This window comes from Salmo salar, chromosome ssa06 (assembly GCF_905237065.1).
Source record: "Salmo salar chromosome ssa06, Ssal_v3.1, whole genome shotgun sequence".
In the NCBI taxonomy this organism is placed as follows: domain Eukaryota; kingdom Metazoa; phylum Chordata; class Actinopteri; order Salmoniformes; family Salmonidae; genus Salmo; species Salmo salar.
Genome location: NC_059447.1, coordinates 43,545,906 through 43,559,784, shown reverse-complemented (window position 1 = coordinate 43,559,784; position 13,879 = coordinate 43,545,906). Strand labels below are relative to the sequence as shown.

Sequence of the window (13,879 nt, the reverse complement as noted above, 5' to 3'; positions counted from 1 at the left end):
ACAATTTATCCAAACATCTGTCGATACTTCCCTCCCTCCCACCCTCCATCTATCCACTCCCATCTACCCCTCAACATCCATCCATCCACCCACTAATCCCTCCCTCCTCTCCTACCTGAGCATGCGGACCAGGGCGGGGATGCCCCCGGACTTGAAGATGGCGAGCAGGCCCTCTCTCTGGTGGGACAGGCTGTGGAGGACGCTGGCAGCACAACGGGCTGTCTCCATGTCTCCCGTGTTCTGCATGGCCCGCACCACTGCCGCCACCATCTGGGGGGACTGCATCAGCACCCGGCGAGACGCCTCTTTCCGCGTCAGCTGGTTCACGATCATGGCCGCCTTGTTGACCACCACCTATGGGGAATGAGACAATGCATAATTGTGAATTTCTGTGCATGCAAAATGGTGGCATTGGGTTGGGACCCATTGTTAGGTCTGCACATTTCTTTAGGGTCATGGCTTTAAGGCATAGCTGATTTCAAATGTTGCACTTCAGCAATTCATTGGTTGATTGAACATAGGCACTGATAACAAGATTCAGGAACAGACCACGCCTTGAGCTTGAATTGTGAGTAGAAGACAGAAGGACTAGGGTCCACCATGACTTTCAATCATAATCAGAACTAGGCTTCAACACAAGCAATGTTGTACACTGAATCCTTTAAGGACAGCTGAAATGATGTTAAATGACAATATAAACCTATTGAGGATTTGTTTCTGGGGTAGTCCTAATCTGTGTCCAATCTAACTGGCTCAGTCACGACCTTGACAAGCACAGCCACAGTCACAGAGAGGTAGGAGCTAGTCAAGCATGGAACTGGATCAATGCTAGTCAGTAGGACGGTGCTCAAGTGTGAGGAGGAACAGCACACAACAGTGACAGAGTCAATGTCACTATTAAGGACATAATGGTACTTCTATAGTACAAGAGATACAGTGCCTTCAGAAAATATTCATACCCCTTGACTTATGTTGTGTTATAGCCTGAATTAAACATTGATTAAATAAACCTTTTTCTCACCTATTTACACACAATACCCCTTAATGACAAAGTGGAAACATGTTTTTAGAAATGTTTGCAAATTTTTTGAAAATGAAATACAGAAATATCTCATTTACATACTTTCTAGAAGCACCTTTGGCAGCGGTTATAGCTGTGAGTCTTTCTGGGTAAGTCTCTAAGAGCTTTCCACACCTGGAATGTGCAACATTTGCCCATTATTATTTTCAAAATTCTTCAAGCTCAAATTGGTTGTTGATCATTGCTAGACAACCATTTTCAGATCTTCCCATAGATTTAAGTCAAAACTATAACTCGGCCACTCAGGAACATTCACTGTCTTCTTGGTAAGCAACTCCAGTGTATATTTGGCCTTGTGTTTTAGGTTATTGTCCTGATGAACTGTGAATTAATCTCCCAGTGTCTGGTGGAAGGCAGACTGAACCAGGTTTTACTCTAGGATTTTGCCTGTGCTTAGCGCCATTCTGTTTATTTTTTATCCTGAAAAACTCTCCAGTCCTTAACGATTACAAGCATACCCATAACATGATGCAGCCACCACTATGCTTGAAAATATGGAGATTGGTACTCAGTAATGTGTTGTATTGGATTTGCCCCAAACATAACATTGACAAATTTTTTGCAGTATTACTTTAGTGCCTTGTTGTAAACAGGATGCATGTTTTGGAATATTTGTATTCTGTATAGGCTCCCTTCTTTTCACTTTGTCAATTAGGTTAGTATTGTGGAGCAAATACAATGTTGTTGATCCATCCTCAGTTTTCAGCCAATAAACTCTGTAACTGTCACCATTGGCCTCATTGTGAAATCCCTGAGTGGAGTTGGGCTGTTGCAGTGACCATGTTACTGCCACACAGGCAGTCATGAGTCGTGACCACAGTAAAATTCCACGTGACTGTTGAGTCACAGTAATCTCATTTTATGCCCTCTGGACATATTTGGTAGCACCCAATTTGCAAACTACCATCAGGTCCTAATGGTCTGGTACTTAGGCCTCTGCTGTCCCTCTAACCACTCTGACATCCATTAAAATGCTTCGAAAAAACACATCAAACACTTATCATCAAAACAGTTGGCCTAGCATACTTTTAAAACTCACCTCACTGTGATGATTAATTTGAAGAAAGAAGTTCAACAGCAGGTTGAAACAGTGTAAACGTGGTTGTTGTGGATGCTGTTTCAAAGCCTAACACAAGGAAATGGACAGCCTTTCTAAGGTGATGATTCACTCAAAACACTCACGCATATTAAAGCTTATGCATAGGCTTATGAGCCCAAGCCCGGGAAAAAAAAACGAAATTAAAATGATGATTGTGCCGTTATACAACACATAGCCTAGAGCATATTACGCATGGCAGAAAAACATAAAAAAAACACTGATTTAAGACGTCTTGGTACATAATTGTTCTAGCCTATGCTCCAAAAGTAAACGCATTTGAGTAATCGCCTCTGAGTGTGGACTGTATTATTATTCATACTGGATGGACTGGTTATCTTATGCTACTCTCCAAAATGTATATCCACGAGTCTGGGAGAGAACATATAGCCAGCCCTAGGCGATGCTGTTGGTTCATTGTTTGTGCAGGGCGGCTTACCCAGACAATTAGTGAATTTGTATTTGATTTTGAATAGCCTAGTAATAGGGATTGAAAAAAATATATTTTCAAAATTAATTGAGTGTCACATTACCTTCAGCTATACAGAATATCTCACCACCATGCACTTCCATCTCCTCCTCTCTCTCTCCTTTATCCTTTCTTGGGCACGCAGACGGGCAGTCAACAGTTGTTTTGTTGCAAAAAGACGTTACTATTGATGTTCCCGAACAGATTTCACTTGGTTTCCCAAATTAAGCACTGGGTAGCTGCAGGAACAAGGTTTGAAAGCCCATGGTATATAGAGTTTGGGCGGAATATCTCCTGTCGGGCAGCGATAGCATGCTCCTCAAACAGTGGTTGACGCGTGGAATGAAACAAGTGTTTTTATATTTATTTCACAGCTGCTCATATTAACCCTTGTGTGGTGTTCGGGTCTGTTGACCCATTTTCAATGTTAACTAAAAGAAAAATCATACAATTCATATTTTGGCTCATTTTCTGTGAAGAACATGTAAAAGAACACATTTTCATTGAGAGCACACTGTGCATCCCCCTACAAATGTATATTACATATGTTGTGTTCTGGTCCACTGGACCTGAGGGTAATAAAAGTGTGTAAAAGTGTGTTTGTAGGTGAAAACAAGTCAAATTTAAACAAAACGTTTTGCTGTGTGCCTTCACTCTGTCTTCCTCCTCCCTGAGCGTGCTGTTTCAACATAGCACCAAGAACCTGTCTGTCTCTCTCCCTGTCTCCTGCTTTTCTTACCCTTTGTAGTGTGTGAAACTACACAATGTCTTGTGGGAACCTGCACAGTGTTATTACAATACATAATTTTTTCGATACACTGTAAAAAATTCTGTATTTTCCCACACTCAACACCAGCCAAGTGCAAATTGGGGGGAGGCACACAACAAATAAATAGCGTTGCATGTGTGGCTCCTTACCACAATCAATCAGTATGGCAAAAAGAATCTCTGCTCAGAGGGACTTAGCCATTTGTTTTGCAGAGAGAGAAGCTAGTGTGGAAGAAACGTCTTCCACTTTGAAAGATGAAGTATTTTCAGAATATTAGGATCATGTCTCTGTCAATTCGGAGTTTGACAGTGAGTTGGAAGAAGAGGATGAGATTGACCCTCAGTCAGCCCCAAGACCAGCCCGTCAGCAGCCAGCCCCAGGACCAGCCCGTCAGCAGCCAGCCCCAGGACCAGCCCGTCAGCAGCCAGCCCCAGGACCAGCCCGTCAGCAGCCAGCCCCAGGACCAGCCCGTCAGCAGCCAGCCCCAGGACCAGCCCGTCAGCAGCCAGCCCCAGGACCAGCCCGTCAGCAGCCAGCCCCAGGACCAGCCCGTCAGCAGTCAGCCCCAGGACCAGCCCGTCAGCAGCCAGCCCCAGGACCAGCCCGTCAGCAGCCAGCCCCAGGACCAGCCCGTCAGCAGCCAGCCCCAGGACCAGCCCGTCAGCAGTCAGCCCCAGGACCAGCCCGTCAGCAGCCAGCCCCAGGACCAGCCCGTCAGCAGCCAGCCCCAGGAACAGCACGTCAGCAACCAGCTCATCAGCAGCTTGCAGGCGGAGAAATATGGATGTAGAAAAGAAATTGAATGGTCTTCTTGCCCAAGGAATGAGCTACCCGCATGGCTGCCAATGTGATAAGGATGCAACCAAGGTCGACGCAGATGGCGGTTACTCATGGGCAGGACATAAAGCCTTCTTTTGAACGGTTCATCCCAGACACCAACCAGAAAATCATTCTGGACTGCACTAATTTGGAGGGAAGGCGTGTTTTTGGAGAGAGATGGAAGGAGATGAACCAACTCATTTACATGCATTCTCTGGGGTTCTTATCCTTGCTGGTGTTTTCAGATCCAATGTGGAATCAACAGAATCCCCGTGGGATGCAGAAACTGGCAGAGAACTTTTCCGTGCAGCAATGTCTCTGGAAAATGTCCACATTATTTCCAGGATTATCCGCTTCGATAACCGAGACACCAGACCAGCTTGGCGGCAGAGAGACAAGCTAGCTGCAATCAGGTCAGTGTGGGACAAGTGGGTGGACCACTTTCCCCTATTTTACAACCCTGGTCCAACGTTACTGTTGATGAGCAGCTTATGCCATTTAGGGGCCGCTGCCCCTTCAGGCAGTACATACCGTCTAAACCCGCAAAATATGGCATCAAGATCTGGGCTGCCTGTGATGCTGCTTCATCATATGCGTGGAACTTGCAAGTGTATACGGGGAAGCCAGATGGAGGAGCCCCTGAGAAGAACCAAGAGATGCGGGTTGTCCTGGACGTGACACAGGAACTCCGTGCCCACAACATCACATGCGATAACTCATGAGTACGCTGCATAGGGATGGGAGAATCTGTGGCCAGGAACATAAAAAAACGGAAATCATAATTGATTACAATGCCACAAAAGGAGGGGTGGACAATTTAGACAAGCTAATGACTGGCTACAGCTGCAAAAGAAGAACCCTACGCTGGCCAATTGTGATATTCTTCAACATCTTGGACATCTCGGTGTATAACGCGTTTGTCATCCAGATGGCATTGAACCCAGATTGGAACAGAGGGAAGCTCCAGAGGAGAGGGCTCTTTCTCGAGGAGCTGGGCAAGGCATTAGTAAGACCTCAAATCCAGAGGAGGCAACATATCCCAAGGACCCCAATTCTGGAGCCATCATTAGGAGGATTCAGGTGAAGGATGCTGATGCCCCATCCGCCCGACCCACAGAACCAACAACTCCAATACCAGAAGTAAGTGTGAGTGATGTTGTTGTATTTGTGTGCGTCTGACTCTCTTACCTTGGCCTGCTATAACTATATAATATATGTGAGTGAGTGAGTGAGATGTTAGTACAATTCCTGAACTAAGTGTTTTCATCCTTCTAGATTGCAGCCGGTAGCAACAAGAAGAAGCGCTGCGATGTGTGTGGACCCAAGAAGGACAGGAAGACACAGTACACAAGCATCAAGTGCAATAAATACATTCGCAACACATACACAGTCAAACTCTTTCCCTCATGTGGTGTAGACCGGCCTTAATTTGTGTTCAATGGGGCTCATTTATCATTTCCATAAAATACTGTATGTAAAATTTGTCCTTCCAATTTGTTCAGTTCCAACCAACAAACATCAATAGTGATGAAAACCTTGTTTCATTTATATTTGTTCGAGATAAACACGATTTATTCCACCCATGTCTTGATTATAATAGATCTTTGTTTACAAAAATCACATTTTATAAAAATAATAATAATTGATAAATGTGATCTAGCAGAGGTAAATGGCAAATATTAACCACGTATGCTGTCTATATTGCTTGCAATTGATATAAGTCAACATCTAAGTATTAAGTATTTTTACGTAAATTGTTATGGCTGTATTGTTTAAAAAATAAAAATAATGTTGTGGGTCCATCAGACCTGCGAACACTGGGTGAATAACAAAAACATGAACACCACACAATTACAATAACGTAGTCCTACAGTAGGCCAACTCATATTCTGTTCTTCTGAAATACATTTTCTTCACATCATAATGATTATATAGAACTGACTAAAATAAATAATGGATGCGTTGCGATGGTGTATTTTAAATAGACGTATTAGACGCTTGTTAAATGTAGATGTTTCCAAGGCGTGTGCATCAGCAGCTTGTACGTGTGGAGGCCTGGAGATGCTAAACATGTTAATGTTAATTAACGGTAAATTACCATGAGACCGGCAGTCTTTTGCATGACAATAACGGGTTGAAAAATGTCATGACCACCACAGCCCTAGGAAGGACGCCTGTTATCTTCGTAGTGACTGGGTATATTGATATACCATCCAAAGTGTAATTAAAAACTTCTCCATGCTCAAACGGATATTCAATGTCTGCTTTTTTTTTAACCCACTTACCAATAGGTGCTCTTCTTTGCAAGGCATTGGAAAACCTCCCTTGTCACTGTGGTTGAATCTGTGAAATTCACTGTTCTACTGAGGGACCTTACACATAATTGTATGTATGGGATACAGAGATGAGGTAGTCATTCAAAAATCATGATAAACACTATTATTGCACACAGAGTCCATGTAATTAATGTGACTTGTTAAGCAACTTTTTACTCCTGAACTTATTTAGGCTTGCCATAGCAAAGTGGTTGAATACTTACTGACTGAAGACATTTCAGCTTTTCCTTTAAAAAAAAATATATATTTCTAAAAACATAATTCCTCTTTGACATTTTGGGGTATTTTGTGTAGGCCAGTGACAAAAAAATGGCAATTTAATGAATTTTAAGTAAAGGGGTGTGAATCATTTCTGAAGGCACTGTACGTTAGATACACACAGTACACACGTTTATTTTACAATAGTCACTGGCTGAATCATTTCCAAATCAGCCTATTTGTTTAAACAGTGTAATAGAGTTTTATCAAAGATTGCTCCCAGCAGGCAGCATGAGGCTGTTCGGGGGGGGGACGACAAGGTCATCCATTGGAATGTCTTTAATCTAGAAATCAAAGACCATCTCTTCTATTTGATTAGCTGCATCACAAATGTATTAATACTGATTGAAGGTTGAGATTGCTTTTTTTAATAGGAGCACATTGGAAATAGTGTTGTTTAATGCATTCATGTGTTGACATCTGGCCTTTGTGAAAATTGGATTTATAACAAAGTTAACGTTTTTAACTCTTAGAGGTTAGTTACCGCGTCATCATCGGCCAGCAGCTTGGTGAGCTCGGGCACGGCGCGAGTGGCCAGCTCGGCGTCATCCTGGTAGTTAATGAGGTGGACGATGGCGGTCTTGAGGAGCTGCGAGGGTTCGGCTAGCCGCTGGACGTTGGTCTGCTGACCGGGGTCAGTCTGAGTGGACAGCACCGCCTCGCCCTCCACCAGGGTCTCTGGGAACATGGCCGCTCTCACCCGCTGGGCCCGCGTCAGAGTGTACTGGGCCTCCACCTCTGGTGGGAGAGAGGGATGAGAGAGGGATGAAAGAGGGAGGAGGAAGGGGAGATCATTGGATACGTGATAGATATATCCAGCGATAAGTGTTTCAAACTAGTGATAGTTTGAAAGTTGTTCTAGCACCTAGTCAGTGAGTTTTCAGAAGAAGAACCGTGCCTATTTTAAGACATGAAGCCAGTCCAAACTGGCCTGTGTACGTATGTGATGGCGTATGAGCGAGTGAGTGAATCACAGCATGATTATGGCATTGAATGAGTAAGTGTTGACCTATTTGTACAGACAGACAGAGAGAGGTGGAGAGACTGAAAGAAAAGTAGAGCAAGGGGGGAAAATGGAATGAGAGAGAAAGGGAGGGATGGGAAGAGAGAGTAGGAAGAGGGAATATGAGAGACAGGGAGAGCGAGATAAATAACTTATACCTGTAGGGTTTTCCACCAAGGTGGTGGTGACGGCATACTTCTTGGCGCTGTACTCTGTGCCCTCATCATCTCGCACGGTGGTGGTGCCTGATTGGATGCCGGAGTCGTGGGCGTAGTACGTCTGCTGCCACTCGGCCACCTTCACTGACCCCTCTGCCTCGTTCACTGTGAGGAGAGGGAGAGAGAGAAGAGAGAGTGAAAGGACGAGAGAGAAGAGAGAGAGAGGGAGAGAGAGAGAGAGAGAGAGAGAGGGAGGGGGAGAGAGAGAGAGAGAGAGAGAGAGGGAGGGGAGAGAGAGAGAGAGAGAGAGAGAGAGAGAGAGAGAGAGAGAGAGAGGGGACAGGTTGGAAGAGTGACATAGCGTCTAAGTATCCCTTTTCACCATCCTAGACCCTGGATTAACCTTGTGACACAGTGGATATGTAAAACAGGCTATAGAAATAGTGTGATTGATTGACTGAGAGCCAGTGGTCTGTTGTCTCCCTCTGCACCACATTCAGACACTATACTTACGCTCAGCCACTCTGAAGAGACACTGAGTGGACGGTTGCTAGTGTGTTCTAGGGTACAGCAACACCTTTCTCCAAACTTTGGTTAATCAAGAATGATTCTTAGCAGATTAAACGAAGCCAGCGAGTCTTTAACAAAATACTTACTTTGCATGGACATCATCACTGTCCACTCTCAAAACTGGCCTTTGGAGAAAACTTTCTGGGAGAAAGGAAGAAAGAGAAAGAGAAAACATTAGACCATGAATCATGGTCCTGTGTGGCTCAATTGGTAGACCATAAACCCTTGCAGCGCCAGGGTTGTGGGTTAGTATCACTACTGTAAGTCGCTCTGGATAAGGGCGTCGGCTAAATGACATAAATGGAAAACGACCTTCAGAGAGCTAATAAATCTGAAGGAAAACAAAAACTAATGCATCTAGAGGAACTATACATTACAATGCCCATATTGCTGCGGGAAAACTCAAGTAAAAACAATGGAGCATCTACTGTAATAACTCATTGTATAACAACTAGACTATTATCTGCCTGGTAACAACTGAAAAGTTCATAAAACACCTTCGGCTGTTGATTTGTTTCATTGAGTCCAATGCTCCCATGTAAGTGAGGCACAACTAAACTAGACACTCCAAACCATGTAAAATGTCACATTAATGTCAATATAATATTAAGTGTCCCCATAAAATTGAACTAAGTTTGTGCGTCCCCATAAAATCTAACAAAGTTTGTGCGGCATGACAGTAAGGACTGAGAGTGGCGTAAATGGGACAGACTCCATATCCCGTCCCTACGGTACAGCCCGGCCCAACTACTGCAGGGTGGGTGGGTGGGGGGGGACGACGAGAGACGGTGACATTTGAGAAGTGGTGAGCGTCACTCCCTGAAAAGGTTTCTCCTTTCCGTTCGCAGAACAATGATTAATTCATGACTATAATTAGGCCAATGGTGGAGATGAGCGACAGAGGGAGGAGGCTGGCGGTGGTGTTGCAGAGAAATAATCCAAATGCATTTTGGGAAAGAGCATTGTCCCCTGCTGTTTGTGACAAAAATTCCCCAAGAGACATCAGAGAGCTTTTCTGCATGTTTGTCGCTGATGTAAATAGCTGCAAAGTACTCGCTGGAAGGAGCTTAATCAATTATTGACCCTAATTTTGGGTGGGAAATCTTTTTTCTTCTTCTCTCCTCTGAGCTAATCAATGTTCGAATTGGCCATTCTGCCAAATAGCTCAGATCTATTTGCTAACCACTTACTGAGCAGCATATAAAACAAAGTGATAAATGCATGAGTGAGTGATCTAGGCTACTTGGAATGTGTGGTTGTGTGGAGCGCAATATGTGTGTGTTTGTGTGTGCGTGTGTGTGGTGTATGTCCACTGTCCAGATACAGTTGAAGTAGGAAGTTTACATACACTTAGGTTGGAGTCATTAAAACTCGTTTTTCAACCACTCCACACATCTCTTGTTAACAAACTATAGTTTTGGCAAGTCGGTTAGGACATCTACTTTGTGCACAAGACACAAGTCATTCTTCCAACAATTGTTTACAGACAGATTATTTCACTTATAATTCACAGTATCACAATTCCAGTGGGTCAGAAGTTTACATACACTAAGTTGACTGTGCCTTTAAACAGCTTGGAAAATTCCAATAAATGATACAAAAGTATCTATATCCACAGTAAAACGAGTCCTATATCGACATAACCTGAAAGGCCGCTCAGCAAGGAAGAAGCTACTGCTCCAAAACCGTCATAAAGAAACCAGACTACGGTTTGCAACTGCACATAGGGACAAATATCGTACTTTTTGGAGAAATGTCCTCTGATCTGATGAAACAAAAATAGAACTGTTTGGCCATAATGACCATCATTATGTTTGGAGGTAAAAGGGGGAAGCTTGCAAGCCGAAGAACACCATCCCAACCGTGAAGCAATGGGGTGGCAGCATCATGTTGTGGGGGTGCTTTGCGGCAGGAGGGACTGGTGCACTTCACAAAATAGATGGCGTCATGAGGAAAGAAAATGATATGGATATATTGAAGCAACATCTCAAGACATCAGTCAGGAAGTTAAAGCTTGGTCGCAAATGGGTCTTCCAAATGGACAATGACCCCAAGCATACTTCCAAAGTAAAATGGCAAAATGGCTTAAGGACAACAGAGTCAAGGTATTGGAGTGGCCATCACAAAGCCCTGACCTCAATCCTATAGAAAATTTGTTTTGCAGAACTGAAAAAACATATGCAAGCAAGGAGGCCTACAAACCTGACTCAGTTACACCAGCTCTGTCAGGAGGAATGAGCCAAAATTCATCCAACTTATTGTGGGAAGCTTGTGGAAGGCTTTCTGAAACGTTTGACCCAAGTTAAACAATTTAAAGGCAATGCTACCAAATACTAATTGAGTGTATGTAAACTTCTGACCCACTGGGAATGTGATGAAAGAAAAGCTGAAATAAATAATTCTCTCTACTATCATTCTGACATTTCACATTCTTAAAATAAAGTGGTGATCCTAACTGACCTAAGACAGGGAATTTTTACTAGGATTAAATGTCAGAAATTGTGAAAAACTGAGTTTAAATGTATTTGGCTAAGGTGTATGTAAACTTCTGACTTCAACTGTATGTGTATCTGATACTAATCTTGTTCGAAGCGAGATATCTAAAACTCATTATGCTAGCCTGTATATAAACCACATTTTCTCCATTCCGAATGAGAAATAGCTAACAAATGATGACAGATACACTCTCTTTAACTGAGCTTAAACTGACTGGAAGGCAGACGGAGAAGAAAACAAATGAGCAAAGCGTAACTGCTTTTCTCTAGGCATGGAAAACGGCTCATACATTTCATCATCACCCCCTTCACAATGTAATGAAGTGTTCTGTGTGACTGACAGGTAGATGAAAGACCTCCAGCTTCCACACCAACCACACAATCACCCATAGAGCCAATGAGTGAGGGCCTCGATCCGCACCCACACTTAGAGATAATGCAGCCTGTCTGTCTGACACAAAATGGCAGGGTGACATGAAAACAGAAGCATAACTCATAAAAAGCAGATTTGGACATTTGGACTGTCATAACAGGCTTTCAGAGAGCCATTTTCTCAAGTTTACCGTTCGTTGTTCACCTCAACGGCACCTTGAGAGAAAAAACCTAAATGTTAGTTCTCGATATGAAACATTTAGAAATCTCCACAATTCTCTTTAGCACAAGGGTGTTTTTGACAGAAGCCGTCATTCTTAAGTTTGTTTCTGTAATCTCTATGGACACGCCTTTTTCTCACAACCTCTTTTTCCTATCTCTCTGTCAATCCATCCCTCATGTTCTCTCTCCAAGGACACCTAATCTCTTTGCTCATTTTCAGCAGCACCATTAAACTCTCTATGTTGTATTTTCTCAATCGTTCCTTCAACCCTCTATTAGAAAAATAACTTTTCCTTCAAATGTTTTTTCCCTTTTTCCTCTTTCCAAACCTCTGTTCCTCTCTAAAGTCTCTTTCTAAAGTCACTCTCTCTCTCCCTCTCTCGTTCTCCATTTATTCTGGAGAAGATAAAAAACAACTCCACCATTCTCTCACTGTCATTGGGACACACGCAAGGCTTCTGGGAAATAGCTTTTTTTAATTGTTGTTGTTATGATGCCACAGAGCCTGTTTTCCACCAAGTCATTAATCAAACTGGCCACGGAGTATCTCATGTCGATGCACGCACACACGCACATGCACACGCACACACACAAGCCCCAAGAGCTAGTTGGTCTAGCCAACGGTGGCCAGGGGTGATATTTAGTTCATTAAAAAGCACTTAAAAACACTGGTGGAATTCAAAATGGCTTTTTACAGAACTGCCTTGACATAATGAAATAATACACTGTTAGCATATTACTCTTAGATGAACATTCTTCATTAATGTTCATTCAGTTTATCTGAAGGCTTTGGTTTGGTTCAAAGGGCAAAACCTCCTCTGTTAACCCTGCTCTCTGATTTAGAAAGAGAAGGATATTTGTATTTCCTTTTACATTAGAATACAACTGTGGTACTACTTAAAGTAGGCTATATACACATACTGCTGGGTTTAATCTTGGTCATTTGTTTTGAAGAGTATTAAGTGTGTGTGTGTGTATACGTGTGTATCCTCATAGGTCAAGGACAGAAATAACCAGGGCAGGAAAGAGCAGAAGACAGGAAATTCCTGTTTTCTGTCCATTGTCCCAGTGAAGGTCATGATTATATTCATGTAATCTCTTTTTCTCTTTCCTTTTCTCTATATCCCATTCTTTCTTTCACCTTTATAAGTCCCCTGCTTTCTTTCTCAATAATTCTTGGCTTCTCTCCTTGTATGTTTCTACTTCTCTCTTGTATTCATCTCACATTTCTCTCTTTCTCTCTTTCACTCACACACACAGTACATCAAGGCTGCTGTTGCCAGGGCTCTCAGGCGCAGGAAGGATGTTTTTGGACAGCGCACAGCTGAACAATGACACACCAGCAGATCTGCCTTCTTCTATTTGACCTCAAGGGTCTGTGCAAGTTTGGCAGTCTGCGTTTGTGTGTGCGTTTGTGAGTCTTAGGTCAACAGATTGTGTGTGATGTGTTTGTATGTGTGTAAGACATATTGATGTTGATGACACACAAATGTATTGATGACTGACTCACAGGTCCTTGGTACTTATACTTCACTGTGGATCAAAATGTGTGTAGGTGACTGACAGTGAGTGTGTGTGTGTGTGTGTGTGTGTGTGTGCAGACAAGGTCAACGGTCACCCCGTCTCTCCATGACTGACTCATCTCCGGGATCTGATAATGAGATGACAGTCTCTCTCTCTCTCACTCTCTCTAATCGCTATACACACTGGGCCATGCAGATGAAAGCAGCGGCCGTTTATTTGGCATCACAGTCGGCTGCAGACACGCGATGTTTGCCAAACTCCTGGAGTGGATCTGATGACACCGTCACTCCCCCCCGCCGGTCGCCCTCCAATTACAAACCCAGATAGTGTTCCCAACTTTCCTTCCCCCCCATACCTGTGCTACTGATCTCAGACTTGTGAAAAGCTACTGCTGTTGCTGTTGTTAATTCTATTTCTATGTTGTTGTTCCCCAGGGCAACAGGGGCCTTAAGTGAAAAATTGTTGCCCCCATCCCCTCCACCTTGCAGGAAATCATTTTAGTGGCCCAACTCTTGATGGTGCAGTGAAAAATTTTTTGGGGAGTTCATTTCCTGCAATTCTACACATTTTGCCATCGGGTGTAGAGCAAATTTTGCCATTTGATAACTCATTTCATTCAATTATGCTCATTTTAACATTGGGAGGAGATAAAAGTGTGCAGTTCTACAACAAATTTCCTGCAACTCTACACATTTTCCCATAGGGTG

General features: G+C 43.3%; 1 protein-coding gene across 5 annotated transcripts in view; it reads right to left on the bottom strand.

Annotated features, from left to right (window-relative positions):
• LOC106607413 (junction plakoglobin) overlaps positions 1-13,879 on the bottom strand; it is a 69,539-nt gene that overhangs the window by 15,425 nt on the left and 40,235 nt on the right. For 3 of the 5 annotated variants that reach the window (XM_045720623.1, XM_045720621.1, XM_045720622.1), the window contains 4 exons: positions 8,646-8,700; positions 7,990-8,154; positions 7,313-7,566; positions 116-354 (listed from right to left, as the gene is read on the bottom strand). In XM_045720623.1, the coding sequence (XP_045576579.1) occupies positions 116-354; positions 7,313-7,566; positions 7,990-8,154; positions 8,646-8,661 (674 nt within the window). In that variant the 5' untranslated portion in view covers positions 8,662-8,700. The remainder of the gene's footprint in view (positions 1-115; positions 355-7,312; positions 7,567-7,989; positions 8,155-8,645; positions 8,701-13,879) is intronic. The other 2 variants (XM_045720624.1, XM_045720625.1) reach the window with 1 other exon arrangement.